At 47.4% G+C, this 22,719-nt stretch overlaps 3 protein-coding genes across 3 annotated transcripts; all 3 read right to left on the bottom strand.

Annotated features, from left to right (window-relative positions):
- Positions 1 to 925: 925 nt before the first annotated feature.
- Positions 926 to 4,221, bottom strand: LOC136496330 (vacuolar-sorting receptor 7-like). Its single transcript, XM_066491983.1, has 11 exons — positions 3,039 to 4,221; positions 2,862 to 2,950; positions 2,654 to 2,723; positions 2,487 to 2,570; positions 2,300 to 2,376; positions 2,115 to 2,196; positions 1,926 to 2,008; positions 1,756 to 1,819; positions 1,519 to 1,647; positions 1,319 to 1,422; positions 926 to 1,227 (listed from the first exon to the last, which is right to left on the bottom strand). The coding sequence occupies exons 1-11, from the start codon at positions 4,051 to 4,053 to the stop codon at positions 1,120 to 1,122; spliced, it is 1,905 nt and encodes a 634-aa protein (XP_066348080.1). The 5' UTR covers positions 4,054 to 4,221; the 3' UTR covers positions 926 to 1,119.
- A 1,250-nt stretch (positions 4,222 to 5,471) lies between these two features.
- LOC136497495 (uncharacterized) lies at positions 5,472 to 7,047 on the bottom strand. The gene is made up of 2 exons (XM_066493316.1): positions 6,780 to 7,047; positions 5,472 to 5,786 (listed from the first exon to the last, which is right to left on the bottom strand). The coding sequence occupies exons 1-2, from the start codon at positions 6,982 to 6,984 to the stop codon at positions 5,635 to 5,637; spliced, it is 357 nt and encodes a 118-aa protein (XP_066349413.1). The 5' UTR covers positions 6,985 to 7,047; the 3' UTR covers positions 5,472 to 5,634.
- An 8,859-nt stretch (positions 7,048 to 15,906) lies between these two features.
- LOC136497410 (protein ECERIFERUM 26-like) lies at positions 15,907 to 21,296 on the bottom strand. Its single transcript, XM_066493197.1, has 2 exons — positions 20,704 to 21,296; positions 15,907 to 17,068 (listed from the first exon to the last, which is right to left on the bottom strand). Exons 1-2 carry the CDS (start codon positions 21,175 to 21,177, stop codon positions 16,241 to 16,243), a joined length of 1,302 nt encoding a protein of 433 aa, XP_066349294.1. The 5' UTR covers positions 21,178 to 21,296; the 3' UTR covers positions 15,907 to 16,240.
- Positions 21,297 to 22,719: the final 1,423 nt, after the last annotated feature.

Here is a 22,719-nt window from a genome sequence, read left to right as displayed (position 1 = left end):
CAACAGTCATGTGGTATTGATTCAATTGAATCACCTACAATTATCTATGAAGATAATTCCGCTTGTGTTACACAGATGCAAACAGGTTACATAAAGAGCAATATCACTAAGCATATTGTTCCAGAATCAGGGGGGAGATATCTCCTAAATGTTGATATATACCATCATCATATTATACTCTTTTCTTTCACAAGTTTTACTTACAAGGTTTCTTGTTAAAGTTTTTAATGAGGTAATATTAACATAAGTATGTGTCATATTTTCTATTTTCCCCACCTGGAGTTTTTTCAAAGACATATATTTCCCTCACAACTCATCCATGGTTTTTTCCTGAAAAGGTTTTTCATGTGAGTTATCCAAGAGGCAATACCAATAATATGTCGTCATATTTTCTCCTAATTTTTCCACTGGGATTTTTACAGGAGTTTTAGCGACATATCATTTTATATTGCTTCCTCAGTATTTTTCCTGAAAGGTTTTGGAAGAGTTATCTTTATGTCGTATCTCTAATATTTTTTTTCCCATTGGAGTTTTTAATGGGATACCAATGACAAAGTGGTTTATTTAAATCACAAATAAATATGTTATTTTCTCCTTATTTTCCAATAAGGTTTAAAGAAGTTTTTATAGCATATCATATATTCCTCAGATTTTTTCCATAGGGTTTTTCGAGGAATTTCAGTTTACAGCTGCATTGATCTCAAGGAAGATTCGATCAAGGGGGAGTGTTGTGAAATGACACCTATACGCGAACAAACGTCTACAGACGAACAGACGTCTCTTCACGAGTGATCTCATCCATCAGGCACAGGATTAGTGGATAGGATTAGACAGTTAGTTATAGTCCTAAAGAACATATCTTTTGGGAACAATCGTGACTCTTCATGGCACCATTTCACTTGTATAAATATATTTCAGAGATCAATGAATGGAACAGTTCTCTCAAATCTTGTTCATTTACGTTCACGCTTTAACAGCAACATTTACGACTCTCAAAACTCGGTCAAGGAGAGATGGTTTTGGATAGCTTCAGCAACCGTGGGAAAGACGGTTAGTTATGCTGCATTCTCATCATGTGAGATATAGCCACGTGAAACTGAAGATGCTGTCCATGCCTAGCTACGCTTGCTGGGCGTCCTCCGCCCTCAGCGGCTGGTTCTCGTTGTGCTGGCTGTCCAGGGGCATGTACTGCGCCATGATCGCCATGATCTCCGAGTCCATGTATCGCTGCAACACAAGATGGCGAGTCCACGGTCAGGAAGAAAGAGAGAACCTAATGTTTCTGCCTGGATTTGGGAAGAGATCGTTCGGTCCCTACCCTGAGCCTGAACTTGTAGAACAGGTATCCGGAGATGCCGGCGCCGGCGACGCACGACAGGACCAGGGCGGTGACGAGCCACCCGAACGCCGACATGTTCTTGGCTGGACGTTGAACAGCAGGCAGCGGAGTGTTAACTTTTCAGCAAGAAGGATAACAGAAGAGGAGCAGGAGCAGAAAGGTGGTTGATGATGGCTCACCAATGCAGGTGTCTTCATTCTTGATGTAGATCATGCCGCCGTTGCACTTGCAGTCGAAGCCGCCCCACGTGTTCTTGCACGAGCAGTGCGGGCAGGAGCACGCCAGCTTGTCTCTGCACTCGTCGACGTCTGCAATCCCAACGGGAATCAGCAAAGGCAGGCCAGGCTCGCTTAACTCGACGCAATTCTGACGCAAATTTGCAGGGAATCTGAGCAAGGTGAGTAGTGAGTACATACCTTGGCAATGGAAGCCGTCGCCCTTGAACCCCGGCGGGCACTTGCACCGGCTCAACTCTGAATCCTGCACACGCCGGAAGCATCAGAGCTTCAGACCATTCGGTAACCAGCGTGCCTGAATATCACGCCAAATAAGATAACATAGGAAACGATATTCTGAGCAGAATTACCGAGCAGGCAGAGAAAGTTTTCCCTTGTCTCGTCTCCTTCCAGCACCCACCATTGTCCATGGCGCACCGGCCCGGTCCGACGGCTGACGATGCAACGGAGGACAGGTCGAAAATCCATTCGAAGTTCAGTGTTACTAGAGTGAAACGACTGTTAGACTGTATGACAAATACTGACGGAATGCTTGGTACCTTTGCAGTCGGTGTATCCGTCGCCTTGGTACTGAATGCCATCCACCACAGGGCACTGGCACATCCTCCCTCTGTAGGTGTCCTGCTTCCATTCCAGTACGCAGTCGGTTAGCAGGCAGGCAGGTAACGCTGAATTGTTGTGCACTCGAAGGAACTTTGTCGGAGGTGGGTACTACTAGTACTACCTTGCAGGCGGTGATGTTGGTCTTCTCGTCGCGCCAGCAGCCGCCGTTGTTGTTGAGGCACTCGTCGGTTTCCATGCCTGAAGAAATCGCAGAGCTGAGTTTAGCAGCTATCGGAGGCGAGTACTCAACTGAAGAAAGGAATTGATCAAGTGTAATGTTGTGACTTTCATCTGCTGAGGTTACTGACCGGGCGTCAGGCAGACATGAGGTTCAGTGGACTCCTTGAACCCAGCACAGATGGCTTTGAGAACCGCAGTGCTTTCCAATTTGCCTGAAAATGCCAAATTGTTCAGAGAAAAGCAAAACGGCATGGTCTCATCTTGTGACGAAATTGGAGGGCTAGTACGTCCATACCTCGATACTGCACATTGTTGATCACCAGCGTCGGCAAGATCGTCACGTCCCCTCGAGCTCCATGTCCGACCTACAAGAATCGAGATATCATCATCAGCTTGTGAATGTGCAAACACTTGTGAATGAATTGCTACCAATGCAACAACACGCCACTCCCGGCCGAAATGGACGCTTGCCATTTCAGAATCAGCATGACTGACTGACAAACCTGAACAATCTGCTCCGTCCTGAGCACATCATTCTCGGCGTCGGCGTCGGGATCCCCCATGCACTTGTCGATCTTGTCCATCGGCAAGCCTGCAACACCGAAACCAGATGAGCACAGCACTCCAATCCATCGCGGGAGCCGGGAGGGAAAAAAAACTCTCAGGGTCAGAACGCGCACCGAGCGACCGGACGACGTCCTGGGCGCAGGCGGTGCTGTACTTGTTGTCCTTCATGGAGCAGCGGAGGTGGTAGTCGGCGACGTAGTCCCACCACACCCAGGGCCGGCTGGAGGCGTTGGCGACGCGGTGCACGCAGAGCTGCCGCAGGTTCTCCACCACCACGTCCTTGCCGTCGTAGCCGGCGCCCAGGTCGCCCTCCGGGTCCGGCGCGCAGTAGCGGCCGCGGTTGATGCACTGCGCCTTGCACTGCGGCGTCTCCAGGAACGCGTCGGGGCAGAACCAGGTGATGTAGTGCGGCGTGAAGAGCGCGTAGCCGCCCTTCTCCAGCAGCTGCGCGTGGCCCCGGAACGCGCGCACGAACGCCGCCTGCTCGTCGCACCGCGGCCCGCACTCGTCGTTGCTGTTGGTCCAGAACTCGTACTCCACCCGCTCGTCGGGGTGCGGCATCGACTCGCGCCAGTCCAGCCGCACCACCACCTCCTCCTTCTCCTTGGACCCGTCGGACACGGCGCGGCGGAGGGCGTCGCCGAACCGCTTCGACACCAGCGCGGACGGCACCGTGATGTTGGCGAGGAACGCCATGTCGGGGGTCTCCTCCTCGGGGCTGTCCATCGTCAGCAGCGGCTCGTCGGCGCTGTCCGCCACCAGCACGGCCGCCGCGCCGGCCTCCTGCGCGTGCCACGTCTTGAGCGCGAAGTAGCAGCCCCCGCGGTCCACGAGGAGGACCACGGGACGCCCCGACGGGGACCTAAACTTCTCCCCGCCGAACGGCTCGCAGGCCGTGGCAAGCTTCGCGTCCGGGTACAGCACCACGCCGGTCAGCATGCCGCCGTAGTCCGGGACCCCGTAGTTGGCGATCGCGGCCTCGTGGTAGCCGCGCAGCGAGCGCGGGGACAGCACCTTGATGCTGTTCTTCTCCACGATGAACCGTGCCGATGCCAGGCTCGCCATGGTCACCACCAGGCACGCCACGGCGGTGAGCCTCCTCTCGTGGCCTTGGACGTTCAGCGCCATCGCCGTCTTCCTTGGGGACCCCGGCCCTCTCTGTACGTGTTGGTTTGGCAAATCCTGTAGTTCGTTAGAGGCGGAGACGACATAGGAGTTTTACGAAGGTGGTAGAGAGGAAGCGAGGAGACCGACTACAAAGTTTTGGCTCCTGTTGGAATATTGTACTAGACTAGATGGCACATGTCATTATTATCTTCATGGAACAGCAAATTCTTTGGCAGTTTGATAAATTCATAAACTGAAATCTGGACCGGTAAAAGTTTGAATCTTTCTGCGCTATGTCGCCGTACATGGCCTTGCGTTGACCTCTAAAAGCTTGTTAATAAGTCTATTATTTACCTCAAAAGAAGTCTTTTAGGCCATGTTCGCTTCTCTTATAATCCGTCTTTTTCAGCTTGTTTTTGTTTTTTCAGCTGAAACAGTGTTTTTCTCTCACAACAAATCAGCCGGAACAGTGTTTTAGCTTATTTTTTCAGCGAAGCAAACCAAAAAAAAAAAAAAGAAGTGCCCCCTCGCAACACAAGAAAAAGAGGGGCAGGAATGACATCGCTTGCATTGCACATCATGGTACAATAATTTGTTTGAACAATTCGTTGGTGACACTGACATGAGAGGGTTGCAATTTGCAGCCAACCATCCAGCTCCTGCGGTCAGTCAACGGGTGGGGATGATGATGACAACTGGGCGTGTGGTCTACATGCGCAAAGACGATTTCAAATGAAGACCAACTCAAAAGGCCGTCAGGTCACTGATCCAATAACATAATTACTACAGGGAACCAACATTAGTTCTTGGAACATGCTACAAAAAAATCCTGTACACTACTCGTCCGTCCTTCGGTTTAGTACCGCACACATGGGCCCTGTTCGATTCGCTGAAAAAACAAACCGAAACACTGTTTTAGCTGATTTATTGTAAGAGAAAAATACTGTTTCGGCTGAAAAAAAAAAGCTGAAAAGTATGGATTATAAGAAGCGAACAGAGCCATGATGTTAGCGAACGCGAAGTCAACTGCTGTCATGTTGTTTCACGAACAGGATGATGTGCGCTTGAGTACGTGAGCACCAGTGGACTTGTAATAATTTTATCAGCTCCTGTGGCACCCCATGTCCATATGAGTGACACCAAATGACAATTCATATGCTCCCTAACTGCTCGACATTGGTTCCAAACATGGGCGATGACCAGATGAGAACATGGTTCTTAAGGACTGAATAGCTTGAGAGAAGTTTCTAACATTCTAAAATGCCATGGAGGTAGGTGTTCAGCTATTATCAACTTTATCAGCTTCTGGAAACACCTCCATTGTGAAAATGAAACCATACTACGCATGCCTAATCAGCAACTCAAAACAGTTCACCACGATACCATGTGAAAATGAAACAAAATCTCAGCAATTTGCGTACTTGACATTTATACCCACGAAACAGAAACAGCTGATAGTTCAGCGCTATCCTTCTTCATACTCATTTCAACATTTAGTTGGTAACCCAAGAATGGACTTAGGTGCACATGACTGTCATTACATTGATTGTTCAAACTGGAAACAAAACAGCATGATTTATAAGACAATAAGCTTTTATGCCTCTACTTCTTAAAAGAAAACTTCCCCTTCTTCCTAGCTTTTCTCTTGTCTTTCTTGATCTTCAAATGGAGCTGTACTTTCTTCTTGCTAATGGTGCCAAGTGGCTTCAACAAGGTTTTAGACCTGTTGTTCCCTTCATCAGACATCTCCACATCTGTATTGATGAGAGCGCAGAACACATCAGTTGAGGAAAAAAAAAAGATAATGTGCGAGTGGAGTTGCAGGAAGAGAAAACTTGCTATATGTTTACTGATGAATTGGGTGCCTTAGTATACATTGACAGGCATCCATAACAGAAAGCCAAGTCTGAAAAAAAAATTGCATGTTAATTAATCAAGCATTTGAATTTTGCTAAATGGCATCCCAACATTCAAGAAGTTGCAAGATTATAACCATCACCGTTTATGCAAAACATCATAGAACTGGTTAGCTCCTTTTTGTACAGCTAATTTTCTATGAGAACTAAATATCACTTCAATAGTTACCAGTTTTTCAAATAGGTACAATTGATGATATTTTTTTTCTCAATATGGTTCACATCATCCAATCCAAGTGGTAGCAACAAGGTATGTACTAAGATGGCACGCATATCAGGGCTTAACTGCAAATTTATATATGGCAGTTTAGCCATAGATCTTTACAATCAGGCCAATCCAAACCCAGACGAAGCTAATCAATCAAATGTACAATAAGGTGGCAACTGGTAGCAGAATACCAAAGCCTCTCCAATCAACAAAAAAGATCTAAGCGTGATGGCACGCAGTTTGCAAAGGTATATTAAGTTTGTATTCCAGGACTACACTATTAAGACAGTTCTTTCTGAGCTAATGTGCTCTTTTTTGAGAGAGCTAATGTGTTATGATTGTTACTGCATGATTCGATCCAGACAGCTTAAATCATTGTCCTCGAGATCAAATTCACAGCTCCCACACTTAGTAGTACAGAATACAGATGCAGCTCCGGATAGAAAATCACACAGTGGGCATCTCCTTGCGAGTAGTATAGCCGTAGTGTTTTAACAGATAACAAAGTGAACCGTGAATGAACAGCTAGCACAGAAGGCGCGTGGAGAAATTCCGATTCCACCTGAAACTACAGGAGGCAATCCACGGCAGCTGGTGAAACATAAAAGTTTTATAGCGCTCACCCATAGCTGAGGCCGAGCTAGCGCGGCGGGAGCTGCCAGCATCCTTGGACGGCGGGGGCCCGCGGACCTGGAGCGGGGGAGCAGCAAGGGCGGCGGCCTGCGCGGCGAGCTTAGCGGCCTCCTTCTTGTCGTAGAAGGGCTCCGCTATCTCCCGGCGCAACGTCCGCAGCCGCTTCTCCCGCTTGGATCGCAGAGACTTCGCCATCTCCGCCGCCGTCGCAACAAGCGAGGCTAGGGTTTCGGAGTCGGCGAAGCAAGAGGCGGAGCAGGCTTGCCTTGCTTTGGTTTTGTAGGAATGGACTGAAGGAGGGGTTATCTGAACTTGGGCTGGGCTTACTTTTTAAAATGTAATATGGGATGGGCTTATTTGTTCCACGTAGGCATTGACGATGACCAAATTGGGTGGGACTTACTTTTTCAAATGTATTTTTCTAGACTGGAGGGAGTAGATGAGCTTAAAAGGTCCTATTTAACTTTTCGTATTTTCGATGAACTCTGATTTGTGTCTCCTAGTTTAAAACTAATCTTTTAAGCATCTCCAGGAGACTAAGTAAATCGTTTTTGTAAATGTAAATATGACTATTATTGAGTAAAATTTGCCTCCAATAGACTCTGTAGATGGCTCTCTAAGCATTTGTTTGGTTCTGAGACTGCCTGGGTTGGGTTGATTCCATTCCGGTTTTTTGGGCTGGGTTGATTCCATTTATTGTTTGGTTACTGGGTTGGGGTTATCCCTCGTTTTCTGTTTGGTTGGAGGGGAATGAAATGTGGGTTGAGGTCCCTGACACGTGGAGCCCACACGTCAGCCTCCTTTCCCTTATCACGTGCTTTTCTTCTTCTCCCACGGGCGCGGCCCCAGCCCTACGTGTCGCCGCCCGTACGCAGAGTAGGATCTCCGGCGAGCACCCCCTCTGTCCGCGGGAGCCGGGCCTCCGATGAGCAGCCGACCTTCGCCCGTGCCAGAGCTCCGGCCGCGCCTCCTACCTCCACCTGCAGGAGCTCCGCCGATGCGCCCCCATCTCCGTCCGCGGAGCAGGATCTCCGGCGAGCACCCCCACCGTCCACTGGAGCCGGACCTCCGCCCGCTCCCGAGCTCTGCCTGCAGCCGGACTCCCTCGGCATCTGACTCGTACCTCCATGGTGGGTAGCTTCCTTGGCTCGGTCTTCCCCAAGCGCCCCGACGGAGGAGCGGCGCGCCGCCCCGCGCTGGCACGACCCCGTCCGGCGCCCGACTTGGTCTTCCCGCTCGGCCTCCGTCCCCGTGCGCCCTGCTGCTCCCTCGCATCATCTGGGTCCGCTCTGGTTTCTTCGATTTGGAGGGGCAAGGGGGAACCCGGATCTGGGAGGAATATTCCCTTTCTGAGCTGATCCCAACCCAGCAATATGGCAACCAAACGCAATAAAAATTGGGTCCAACCCACTTCGACCCGAGTCGGACCTCCCATCCAAACACATGCTAAATTTGCTAGCTAGCTATCCCTGAAATTTTGGTCTCCATACATGGACAGACAAAGCTGCTCGCCATCAGGCCCTTTCCCGCGCCAGGTGACTGTTCCTCGCTCGCTGTTGCCATGATTCCCCATCAAGCCGTGCGGTCGGGATTTTTTTTAATTTTAACACTTTTTGAAAACTAATTTTAAATCTAACACTGTCTGTTTTTTTTCAAAACTAACACTTTTGGCGCGGCATGCATGGTGGCGCGGCAGGGGGCTGACGTGGCGACGACTGGAAAGGTTGACGGTTGACGTGGCAGGGCCTGCCGCGCCACCCATCTTGGCGCGGCAGTGTCGTGCCACGGAGCATGGCGTGGCGGTATCTGGACGGTTTAATCAGAACTTTTCGCGTCGGATAGTGGGAGTTACTCTAGGTATTGTTTGACGTAAAATCAATAGTGGTTTTGTTTCTGTCTTTTGTTGAATCTTTTTCATGGCCGAATAGAGAATTTGATAAGCCAATGATTTTTTTTCCGTCTTTCATAATACGGTTAACCACCATGTTAACTAATCAATTATAAAAAAAATGGATTGAATTGAAACGAATATTTTTTAAGGGAACTTATTTTTTCGGCTTTTTGACCCCATATTGTAGGATCGGCAGCGACGTGACCATGGACCCCGGCGTCGAGATACCCCGGGACTGCCGCTTCCCGAACTAGTTGCTACTTAATCTCGCCGGCAGTGCTGCCGCGACGCATTGAAACGAATATGAAGCAAATAAATAAAGTTCATGCGCAAGTTGACAAGCTACCACCACATAACATATTCATTGGTTTGACATAAGTTCGACATAACATAACCAACTATGCCTGTAAATTTCGGACGCCAATATTGATTCGACTTAACAAACTAAGACCCTAGGAGTGTAAGGATCCCTCGGACGCCTCTGTCTCTTCGAATTTGTTGGCAACATATTAGGAGTGTAGCAAACGTCGGTGTGGTCGCATCGTCAGTGCGTACGGCTCAGTACCCTGTAAGTATATAATATGCACGATTACTTAGAATTCTTTATGATCGTTAGTTCATGTAGTCTACGTATTTAAAAAAACTACATTGGTTAGTACCTGTGAGGCTCCTTGGGTATCAAGCGGGGCACCACGTAGCTGACACATGCCGATCTCGTCCTGCGGCCAATCATTCCACTGGTCGTGCTGTCTGCGAAAGCCCGAGGGGTCATCGTCGTCGTCATCGTCGTCATCAGGTTGCAGGGTCCTTCCCTGCGCTATAATGTGGTGGTGTACGCACCGTGGAAGTAGCACCTATCACCGGCTGAGAAGAAGCCGGCTGGTGTCCTCAAAGAGGCTGAAGACGTAGCCACCCGACCGCTGCCAGGGAGTGGCGATTTCCTCATAAGGAGTGTCCATGCAGCTCAGCTTTTGAGCTAGCTTCCTACAGCTCTTTTTCACCTTCTGCATAAATAGACTGTTAAAGTTAGTGCATTTCCAAGCGCATATATACTAAAGAAATATTTTCAGAACGGACAAGTTTATGTTTACCTCCACAAAAGCCACGAGAACGCCTGGCCCCTGCCCTCTAGACTCGTGAAGCCAGAACGCTGCTTTATTGGATAGCCTCGACAATTGTGTCGCCTGGGTATAAAAACACGGTTGAACAATTTTCATATACATACTTAATACCAAATGGATAACAAATTGTACCATTCAAGTATCTTACCACGTATCTTTGTAGCGGGACTCTCTATAGTTGTGTGTCCTCTCTAGTGGCAACGTCGTACATATCTTCGATCACATCTTCCTCCAAGTCCTCGTCAATCGCCTCCTCAGTGTACGGGGGCTTGATATGTGTCCTCGTAGACCTATGAAGCCACCGTAGGTACTCGTTGAAGGTGTGCTAGTCGTGTGGAGGACCCGCATGGATTGGCTACCGTTCCCTGGTCTCCCACAAGTGGATGTGCGCGTTGTGTGTCACGTGTCAATCCTTGGTCTTATACCTCTTTCCTGCAGTCATACCTACAACAAAACGATGTTAGTTGTACCACACACACCTCTGAATTGTAGCTTTGTTATTAATAGATAACACACCCGTGCAATCCTTGGTTGGTAGAGTAAAGCGATGGTGGGACAGCTTATTATTCTTCCAAACTGTATGCAGACCCTGATGGGCAAGTGAATCTTGACCACGTGGAAGAAAATAAGAGGGATGTTACAGTGATACTCCTCTGACTCGTCCCTAGTGACAGGACTGAGATAGTACTGGAGCTCCGGAGCATCTCAAGGACACCAATGCACCTGAACATTTTGTAATTGAGTTATGTTATGATATAGTGTACATCGAACAAGACACATGTATGATAGTAAAGAGAGCGTAACCTGGTGTTGTGTTAGGACGTCGAGACCGTCCGTGTACTCCCTGTACTTGTGCCTCGCATTCCCTCTAACTAACTCTGATTCCGTCCAGATATACAGAGCTGTAGGGAGTGTATCCTGCCCGTTTCATTGCTACATTGAACACGATAATAAATTAGCCATTAATAAACTCATCATATGTAACCTATATCGATGAATATAATGAACCAAAGTACTTACCGATAAACTAGTATTAAGGGGCCTTCCAACTGGGTCATCGTTCCCAAGACCAAACCTGAAGTAGGTACGAGCAACCCCTAAGGTTCGCATACCCTAAGGTGCGACGACAGACAACGCATAGTTGTCGATATGTGCATGTCAGGACTGCGCTGCCCCTAGCTATACGCTGCTATATTCTCCCACGGCTAGCGTAGTATGTCAAGGAAGATCCAACTGATGATGTTACCCGAGACGTCTGGGAAGAGGAAAGCACCAAGAAAGTGCCAGAGCCACACTCGAGCGAACCTGTCGATCTGAGCCTCTTCAGCCTGTGGGTCCAAGTAATCAAAGCGCTCTATGATCCAGGACGACGAAACACCAGAACTTTTCCTAAAATTGACCAAAGAAAATGAGACCTGATGGCTGCTAGAAAGCAATACAAGTATTAAATAGCCTTAAATTTCTCACTTATTTTTCTTGGAAGCCTCGTCGTCCGATGGAAGAAAGCCAGTAAACTAAGCCACCAGCTCCCTATAGTGATCGTTGTCAACTATCCCTATCACTGGAAGCCCCCCAACCAAAGGCCAAAAATAGCCTTCACGTCCTGCATGGTCAAGGTCATCTCGCCACAACGTAGGTGGAACGTGTGGATCTCAGGCCTCCATCTCTTATAAGAATAGAACGACTGTTAGTTGCATCAAATTTGTTATAAGAATGTTTACGTACAAATAAAGCACTCGCACCTGTCTACAGCTGCAGTAGTAGTGCTGGGTCAAGGAGCGGAAGATCGTAGTTAACAACACGGACAAGCTCGAGGAAATCGACATGCCGTATGTATGGCGCGTAACGCTCGTCCCACTGGTCCGCCTTGGTATGCGTGCAGGGCCTCAAAGGAGGCAAGGCCACCTATGCGTCGTTGTCACTTAAGATGTGTGCTCGGTGCTGGTCGTTGTACTCCACCTCAAGAATATGGTACAACGGGTGCTGCGTGGGAGGGGTCATCCTGTTACAAATTGAATAAACAAATGGTTAGAGTATTCAAATTAACAAAATTCAAATTAACATTATGTAGCATTACAAAACTTAAACTACTTGTTATGCAATACGAACACAATATGAAAGCACATGTATACATTTAAAGTAACATTAACAGACATATTAAACAACTTCACTAGAAATATAAACATTTGATGAAACTTCATACTACAACACACAACCTCAAACCTAAAAACTAAATAACCAAACAACTAACTATAAACTAAATAATAAATACCTAATTATCCAAACTATACTACAACACACAACCTCAAACCTAAAAACTACCTACCTAAATCACAAACAAATTCACTAACCTAACTATCCTAAATCACTAACTATACTAAATCACTAGCTATCATAAATCAATAACAACCATAAAACCCTAACTATCCTAAATCACTAACTATCCTAAATCAATAATAATCAAAATAGCATGAAATCGAGAGGGAGGCACCTTGGTAGGAGCGGGCGGCCTCGACGCGCCGACGTTCGTGGCGTGGCCGGCGCTGGCGCGGTCGGCTGTCCGGGCGCGCTGGCGGCGGGGCACGGGCGGGCGCTGTGGCGGCGGGGCGCTGCGCGGTGGCGGGCGGGGGAGGGGGGGGGGGATGGCATGCGGGCGGGCGGGCGGGCTCGCTCGCGATATTTATTTGGCCCTGACGCGTCATGCTCCGTGGCGCGGCAGGCCCTGCCACGTCAACCGTCAACATTTCCGGTCGTCGCCACGTCAGCTCCCTGCCGCGCCACCATACATGGCGCGTCACAGGCTTTTGGCCGCGCCATGACAACTAGGCGCGGCAAAAAATGTTAGTTTTAAAAAGGAAAAAAACAGACAATGTAGATTTAAAATTAGTTTTTAAAAATGTTAAAATTAAAAAAAAAATCGCGGCCAGCTGCATGTCGCACTGACCGCCCCATGCGTGCATAGATGGGCGGCTGGGGCAGCCATCAGCAGGCTGCCGGAATTCACTGTCAAGCCGTGCCGCCGGCTGCATGTCGCAATGGCAGCCCCCTGCGTGCCTTGATGTCTGGGTGACGGGCAGTCCCTTGTGTGATGGCTGGGCTTGGTCAAGCCCCTACCGTGTGTGGCCTGCCAGACGTGCACGATGATGCCTGGGCTGCTGCTGAACCTGAGTTCCAGGCGTGGGCGAGGTCTACGCAATGATCCGAAAAGGCAGCGTATGGCCAGGTCTAGGGGTTCAGGATGCATCCGAAGACAAAAGATCTAATGACGTGGTAGGTTTAAATTTGGAGAGTCTCAATTTTTAGATAGTCTACTGGAGTAGTCTATCTTTTATAGGTGAGATTTATTTTAGATAATAGCTAAATCACTAAATTTAAATATTTCTTTTGGCTAATATCTTTGAGATGCTCTAAACTCCTTTAACTTTTGAAACCATTCAATTTCGCTCCACGTGCAGTTTTGAAACAGTTTAGACGACGTGATGGAGGTAAATCGAATTACATTAACAATCCAGAGGTCAATTAGACTTCATCCAAAAATATAGAAAAAAACATGCAATTAAAAACTTACGATCTGAGCTTGACCCGATGTATTTATTTCAATTATTCACACGAAGCTAGCGGACGGTCTGTCCAGACTCGGGCCCAAACCAAAAAAACCGGACCGACAAAGCATGTGTGTCGTTCATGTGCAAAAATTTTTGCTTGAAAAAATGGGCCTTTTTTTGCTTCGGTCTAGCAGACAATGATAGCATTTGCTAGCAAATAAACTTAAGTTAGATACTTTAAGATAAAGCGCAATGTAACGGTAATTGCAGAATTGGCTAAAATCATAGGAAGAACAGCAAGGATTTTGGGGCGGCAGCAAGAACAGCAAGTAGTTAGGGAAAACAGAGGAAGGTTAAGAGTACAGGGTTTTAGAGTTCAATCCATACCCGGCCCTGACACTACGCCCGCCAGGCTTATATCACCGCCAACGGTTACAAGGACGGCAACATCCAGCTATACAACGTAATGGCCCACAGCCCGCTAACTGACTATGCGCTAATGAGTATTACAACCGGGGTCCACCCGTCAGCCAAGCTCACTCCTTCTTCACTGCCTCTCCGCCTATTGTCGGACGCCCAATAGTACCTTGTGTGGCGCCCTTCTTCTGTATCCTGACACACAATTTAGGAAAAACTGAAATTATTTTCGTATTTTTCTGAGCTAAAACTAAGTTTCTAAGATTAGATTAGATTTTAGGATTTACAATTGTATGTATTTGACCTTTCAAAAAAACAATTGTATGTATTTTTTTCTTCAAAAAATGGACATTTTTTAATATGTATTTTAATAGGCTTTTTATAAAGTCTAATTAATCCCTAAACTATTAACGCTGGTGTGGCTTCCAGCCAAAGCCACTATCAAAACCGTGCAAGTAAACTCAGATGGTTTCTTTCCGATCCACTAATTGACGATCGGTTATCCTATTTGAAAACAACGAAACAATATTCCGACAAGATGCAGTTTTCTATTTTAGAAAAAAAAAATAACTCCCACCTCTTTCCTCTATTGGATGGTGCCAACAGTGCCGCGGCTCCACTAATTGGCGATCGGTCACCTGATTTGAAAACAGCGAACAATATTTCGACAAGCTGTAGTTTTCTACTTTAGACAAAAATAACTCCCACCTCTTTCCCCTATTGGATGGTGCCAACAGAGCCGCATGCTCCGCCCCAATGTGGGCGCCCACTCACCCGGATGCTTGGCTGTGACGTCACCCTAGAAAAAAAAATCGAAACATTTATTTCAAAATGCTATAATTTTAGGACGGTGTATCCATTCTCAATTCCGTCTGCACCCGTGTGTTCTACGTGATGAGGTGAACAAAACTAGATGCTACTTGCATATGTTTCGAAGAATTTTATTCTAACAACAATTTATATGTACTAACTTATAACATATAACTTATAACGTATGACTTATAATTTATGCAAACAATTGAAAAAAACATAACTTATGTACAAAATATTATAAAAAACAATTTATGTTCACAAGTTATGTTCATAACGTCTGTCGGCCTCAGGTGCCTGCACGGTGACCCACGGCGGTGCCCCCAGCAGCAGCATGACAGTTGCGGCAGGTGAAACATGTGCTCTCCCAGATCTACTTTTTAAACATCCAGATAAAATACTTGCAACATACGTCTGAAACGAATAAAACACTTAAAATATATGCTTGAAACATGCTTGTATATTCATGGCAACATATGCAACATCGAGATCTACTTTTGTAACATCCAGATGAAACACTTGCAATATGAGTCTAAAACATGTGAAACACATGAAACATGCGTATAGAACTATAGTAACTTATGCAACATCCAGATGAAACACTTGAACATATGTCTGAAACACTTGAAACATAGATTTGCAACATATGCAACATACAAGATCTATTTGCAACATTAAGATGAAACACTTGAAACATAAGTCTGAAACACCTGCAACATTTGGAACACAACGTCGACGGTGCCCGCAACCTACTTGGTAGGGAACTCCGGTAGCCAACAAGCTCAGGTCCGAGGACCTCGAGAGCAACGGTTCAGCGTACACTCCAGACGCAGCGCGAAGGCCTCCCCTTCCTGCTGATGGGCGCGCTGGATGGGGGCACAGGTGCAGGCCGCCCTGCCTCTCCTTCGGCGACAGGCGAAGTGGATAGGGGCGTGGCGCGGGGCGCGGAGCAGCGCGGGATGTGGCGGGGCACGGAGATGGAGAGGAAGGCGGGCAGGAGGCGCGGCGGAGCGTGGTCGCGGAGCAGTCGCGGCGTTGTGGCAAATTTTTTTTAAAGAAATTGCAGTGCCAGAATAGAAGCGGATAAGAGAACCTCGTGAACATTGCTGCCCACCAATGGGGCTGTTCGGACGGACGGACGTTCTGGACAGAGCATTACCTTTTCATCTATGCTTCTTGAAATTATTCGGCCCAAGTAACAAACTGTACTAAAATATTTGCCGCAAGGGTAACTAGGAATTTCAAGCGACAACAAACTGTTTGCCAGAGTAAACACGAAATGCTTCTGAAACTCAGGAACCTGAACTTAACCAACATCCAAGCAAGCAAAATCTTTGTGGGAACACCCAAGATTATGCTGTCTCAAACTATTATTACTTTTGTCTAGTCTCCAGTGTAAATTTTGGTACATTCTGCATGATCTATTCGATCAAATTATTAAGGAAACATCATCCAATACATAACAAATAATAACTTCGCAAACCGACCACAGTATTGGCGCATCATCCTACATTCGCACATCAAATCACCAGTAGATAACACATGCGCGCCTCATTACGCTACTACGCTTGTTTAAGCTGCGGTATCTGATATCACCAAACCGAACGAGCACGTGTAGCCATCACCATACTATTGATACTTACGTACGCCGCGGCGCGGCTTGGCGCTCAGGCGACCTGCAGCGCGCTACCGAGCGCGGCGCGGAGGCTGTCGATCTCGTCCCTGGGCAGCACCGCCGTGACGAGGCGGCCGCGGCCGTCGGCGTCGGGCTGCACCAGCACGGCGCCCTCCTCGCCGACGCCGTCCATGCCGTACTCCACGTGGACCGGGCGCAGCCCCTTGATCTCCAGCGCGTACACGTCCACCTGCTCCATGTCCACGAGCGTCAGGTTGGCGCCGCCGTACACGAGGACGTCCCCCTGGAACGCCGCCACCGCGGCGGTCTCGTCGACCACGTTCTTGGTCAGCAGCGCCGCCAGCTCCGCGACGTCCGTCTTCGCTGGCGAGGACCCCGCCGACGCCACGTACCCGACCGTCATCTCGTTGGCCAGGGACTTGCCGCTTCGCGCGGCCGCGCCGGTCCTGACCACGGTCACCGTGTCCACGTCGCCGCCCCTGATCTTCGCCACCGTCTGCCACACCAGCGCGGACACGAGCTCGAAGGTGCCCGCGGCCGCAGCGTGGCGCCCCTGCTGCTGCTGGAGCTTCTTGAGCACTGTTTCGCTGACGTGGAAGGAGTAGCACGCCATGTCGCGGCCCGCCGGGACCAGCCAGTGGTCCTCGATGGGCCCGACCTGCTTGACGGAGCGCGGCGCCGCCGCGGGGGACTGGCCCTGCAGCGGTTTGTTCAGCGGGGTCAGGACGGTGGCTTCCGGCTTCTTGCCGCTCAGGATCTGCGCCCACTTGTTGAAGCAGGTGACGGCCGACGGCACGTCGCCGATGAGGTGAGCCCAGCTGAACCCCAGCGCCAGCCCGCCGCATTTGAAGTTTGTGATCTGCGAGCAAAGCAACGATTGTTACTGCATCTTTGTTTTTTTTAAAAAAATGGTAATTGGTATGGATGTAGCCGATCAGATTTTTTTTTTTTAAAAAAAACAATAGCCGATAAGATTATCACTTTGCTCGATAACAGAAAATTTCTTAAACAACCCTGAAATTTACAGAAAAAGATCTCACGACAAAGATAGGACAGTGTAACAGAGTAGTAGTACTACTAGTACCAAGTTATATTTTTTTTTGAAAAACAGTACCAAGTTAATTTTTACCTGAATACTTCTGCACTGTAATACTAGTAGACTACTAGTACATGGACTCACTCGATCCAAAAATAAATTAACTTCGAGAATCATCATAAAAACTATATTGAGTCCGGGCAACTTTATAATAAAGAAACCAACATTTATAACTCTAAATAAGTAGATTATGAAAATATAGTTGATACTATATCCAGTGATAATAATTTGACGTCGCCAATATTGATATTATTTCTATAAATTTAGCTAAACCTAAAATAATTATAACAAGATTTATAACACCAAATAAGTAGACTATGAAATTATAGTTTCTCGAATACGCAAAAGACTAGCGCATCTTTATAATTAAGATATGGGGAGTGCCCTAGGAGGTCTACAGAATTACAGCCGATGACTGGATTATCCTATAGCAAACAGATACACATTTCGATATTACCCAAATGATAGACAACCAACAAAGGGCAGCGACGCACTATAAAATTATAGTTGATGATGTACTAGTGATACTTATTTAGCGTCACAAATATTGATACTCTTTTCTAAATCTAAACTAATTATAACAAAATTTATAACACGAAATAAGTAGATTATTAAATATATTTGATGATGTATCTAGTGATACTAATTTGATGTCACGAGTATTGATACTGTTTTCTATAAATTTAGTCAAATCTAAAATAAATTCACTTAATTTATAAGTTGATTTATTTTGAGATGGATGGAGTAGTAGACTAGTAGTAATAATAGACTGGTAGTACATGAAAAATAGTCGACTCGTACTGTTAATTGTCTGCACTGTAATGGACTAGTCTAATAGACAAAGCCGTGATTTGCACTTCACACGTGCTATGGAGGTAGTATTTGGCTAAGCAAGTGAGACGATAATGCAACCAACGCATTGGGCCTACATGAAAAAGGCAGATCGTAATGCACCGCCCGCCTGGCCTGCTGGGCGGCGATCCATAAACGTTATTCCGATTGCACAATTATGCAGGTTGTTTAGTGCTGGCCCATTCATGTTCGCTCGGGGTTTGTTGCGGAGTTTAGTGAAGAACTTTTTTTGGCAAATAGTTATCTATTTCACGTACTTCAAGAATCTAAGAGATGAACATGTAAGTCCAATAGTACAGAGAAAAATAAGAATTTATAAAATAATCTTTACTTTCGTCTCTCACCTCCACGTAACTACACAGCTAGCAGCACCATTGCGGACGCCCTAATGAAGTACAGAGACTTGCTTCGTGAACTCGATGTTTCTATCGATCGGCTTCAATACCCTTTTGCCCTCCTTTAGTTCGGGCCGAATTCCACAGTAACAACTGTAGTATTCCGTTTATATTTGGTAATAATTGTTCAAACGTTGACTAATTAGGCTCAAAATGTTTGTCTCGCAAAGTATAACCAAACTGTGCAATTAGTTTTTTTATTTCATCAACATTTAGTACTCCATGCATGTACCGCAAATTTGATGTGACGGAGAATCTTCTTTTTGCATAGTGCCAAAATTTGGAATCTGGGGTAACTAAACACCCCCTTTGTCTCAGAGGTAGAACTGCGAGTTTGCAGGCCTGTGACTGTGAGTATTATGAGAACTGACTTCTCAGAGGACTGTTGAAAGGAATGGCTGTGCTTGGCAAGGTGATCTTTGCTTCAGCAAAGTTGGACAAGGTGCAGTTAAGACCGTGTACTGTACTAGGCTTGTGGCAGTACCGCAGTAGGGAAAGGTGAACCTGAATGCTGATTTGTTAATTTCGAGGAGTCCTCCCGTCATTTCTCATCTTTACAAAGAGGTCATTTATCTCAAGAGTCATCAGGTATGTTCAGTCGTTCACAATTCGCCTAGACAGTTTCGCGCTCAATTAGCCGGTTCTTCAAGAACACAGTAAGTGATGTATGAAACCACTGTCACAAGCTTCAAGTTTCATCTGCCACCTGATTCGATCGCGTGAGCCACCGCCTCCCGGAACCGGAACCAAAGAACAGCGGCGGCTGCGGCTTCAAGTTTCAACTACGCCAGCGGCAGATGAATGAATGGTACGTCGGCACGTCCACCCTCCACCACCCCCGGCGCAGCAATTACTCGTTCGACGCCGATCCGACAATCTCACGACGAACCCGCCGCATCTTTCAAGAGCCTGTGCCTATATGGATACTACTATGTTTTGTTTTGTTTCTTTTTCATTTTTGTACTACTACCAGTACCACACGATTTTTGCTAGACTAGAATTGAGCAGATTCAGAAAAGCAGTCTAGTCTGAATTAGCGGTGACAGCCGAGCCAACAGACACTACATAGTTGACAGTTGTGGCAGATGACGAGCGGTTGCAGTCGGTGACCAGCTCTAGGTGGCCACTGGACAGTGGTACGTAGTATAAATGTCTGATGGTTAACAGCTACGGCCGCACACAATTAAAGGTTTGCTCAACTGCACTGCCCGGAACCATACTGAAAGCTACAGCTGCATCTCCTCCTCTCACCAGTCACCACTACCAGGAGGAAGCAGGCAACCAGCGATGCCAGAAATCGACAGCTCCGACAGCAGGCTCACTGAGCCCTTGTCTAGATACAACGCGTGAAGTTTCAGAATATGAGATATCGCATGAGACGTTTGGGTATTAATAAAAAAACAAATTACAGAATCGGTAAACCGTGAGATAAATTTTTAAGCATAATTAATCCATCATTAGCACATGTGTACTGTAGCACTTTGTTGTTAAATTATGGATTAATTAGGCTTAAAATTCGTCCCGCAAAATAGTCGTAATCTGTGCAATTAAATATTTTTTTAATTTATATTTAATACTCTATGTCCATGTGTCTAAATATTCGATGAGATATGGTGCAAAGTTTTAGCGGAGGATCTACACGAGGCTGCTCAAATTTAGGGGGTGTTTGGTTCCTGGACTAAATTTTAGTCCATGTCACATCGGACGTTCGGATGTTATTTAGGAGAACTAAATATGAGTTAATTATAAAATTAATTACATAGATGGAGACTAATTTACGAGACGAATTTATTAAGCCTAATTAATCCGTCATTAGCACATATTTACTGTAGCACCACATTGTCAAATCATGGACTAATTAGGCTTAAAAAATTCGTCTCGCAAATTAGCCACAATCTGTGCAATTAGTTATTTTTTCGTCTATATTTAATACTTCATGCATATGTCCAAACATCCGATGGGACAGGGACTAAAATTTTCCTGTAGAAACCAAACACCCCCTTAGACCGTTTTCACTCTAGCTCTGTACTAGTCTATGCTTGTTGAACAGCTAGGTTTTTTCATGATTATTTATTACTCCTATCGCGCGCTCACCACTCCACGTTAAAGTAGTACTATGGTTAGACGTGGAAAAGATTACTACGTACGTACCTGGACGTAGAGCAGCGGCGAGAAGAAGAGCTCGGGGCCGAGCACCTTGTCGTAGCAGAGCTGCCTGAGTCTGTCGGGCGCGTCGTCGCGGAGCCACTCGTCCATGTCGCGGTCGCACTTGGCCTCCACGATGCGCACGCCGCAGTCGTTGCACTTGATGTAGGGCCTGCGCGGCGCCCCATCGGCTGCGGCCTCGGCGTCCTTCTCGGCGCGGCGGACGCGGCCGGCGACGGGGAAGTAGTCGTCGAGCCAGGGGAACATGGGGTCCTTGAGCACCTTGGTGGCGAGGCCGCGCGCCACGTCCCCGGGCGGGTAGTAGTACACCCCGCGCAGGTAGTGCAGCTTGAAGGCCAGGTCCGCGTCCGCCAGCGCGTAGTCCACCTCCCCCGTCACCGAGCTCGGCACCACCGTGGAGAGGCGGTACCCGTGCACCGCGCCCGGCGTCACCTCCTCCTGCTCCTGCTCGAACACCATGCTGCTTTGCTTTGCTTGAACTCGGCTGGCGGCGCCCCGGTGTCAGGTGCTAGCGGCGGCGGCGCGCGCGGATATGCATATGCTATGCCCCTCGGTGGACGCTTGCGGCGAGCGGATATATAGCTGAGGGCCGGCCGGTGGGTAAATGGTGGTGGCTGGCGGCCTGGCGGTGGGTCATCACTCATCAGCATCACAGCCGAACAGAGCAGGCACAGGTGGCGGTTTTAAATTCGGGAGCGAGTTGGTTGGGAGCTCAACCCAACTGCGCCGATGGGTGACGGGATGACGTCGAGAGCCCGATCGAGACGCCGATGGGTGACGGCGGGCCCGTCGCACCCACACGTCCCGGAAGTGTACCACGACTGCACAGTTGGATGGTTGAGCGCGAGCCAGTGCTCCGCTGCCCGTACGTACGCCGGCCGAAAGCAGACGCGATGCGAACGATGACTGCGCTCACTCAGTCACTCGCCTCGCGCATGCTCTTGACACTGTTGCCGCCGATCGAAAGATAACAGCTCAGTTTGTATCGTGACAACGTCCTGTTCGTTTCGCTGAAATTTAGCTTATACTGATTTGTTGTGAAAGAAAAATGCTGAAACACAATCAGCAGAACGGGAATTATATTCGCTTGATCTAGTCCGGGCCCGATTGGTCAAGCGCAGCTCGGCCGAAAGAAAGGGCAGCAAAAGAGGACTAGTAGATTGGTACAGTAGCCCAGCCCGAGAGCCAATTACTGGCCGGATCCATAGGAGCTGGTTGGAGAGAAAAAAGATCCGTTGTGGCCCAGCCCAATTTACTCGTTCACAAGTGGCATCGGATCGGAGGGCATACGGGGTGCAAGCTACCATGGACAACCTTATTAATGCAGTGCTACGTAGTGGGTGGGTGAACAGATGGATGAACGGGCCGGGGAAGGTTTGCAGCCATGGCAACCAAAACTTGATTTACCTCCAAACTGGGCCTTGTTTTTTTTTTTACACCAAAAACTGGGCCTTGTTGAGATACCATCCAAATTCCAAGTTTTTTCACTCTCTTTCCATCATATCAATTTTTAGCCGCTTGCATGAAGTATTAAATGTAGGTAAAAAAATAACTAATTACATAGTTTAGTTGAAAATCACGAGATAAATCTTTTGAGCCTAGTTGGTCCACGATTGGACAATATTTGCCAAATAAGATAAAAATAGTACTATTTATCAGGTTGAAAAAAATTGCAATCTAAACATGGCCCTGGACATCAGGGATATCATCCAGTAATAATATAATATAAACGCTGGCCGTGCGACATGTTCAAAACACACAACGCACAAGTCCTGCTGGCGATTCCAAATATTCTAATCCTGGGTGATTACTCGAGCAGCAGGACTCTACAGTAGTCTCCTGCATTAGTCCTGGATAGAATAATAATTAACTCCACAAGTACTCCTGTTTAGATCTGTCACTGTCTTACTGATGATAGACTAGACAGCAGTAAACCCGGGTCCCCAATGAACCCGTTTCCCTACAAAATTCGGCTCAGCAGGTGGCGCAACGACAGCACAC

Source organism: Miscanthus floridulus, chromosome 12, assembly GCF_019320115.1.
Source record: "Miscanthus floridulus cultivar M001 chromosome 12, ASM1932011v1, whole genome shotgun sequence".
Classification (NCBI taxonomy): domain Eukaryota; kingdom Viridiplantae; phylum Streptophyta; class Magnoliopsida; order Poales; family Poaceae; genus Miscanthus; species Miscanthus floridulus.
The sequence above is the reverse complement of the archived record's forward strand: the minus strand, read 5'-3'. Positions and strand labels throughout refer to the sequence as shown.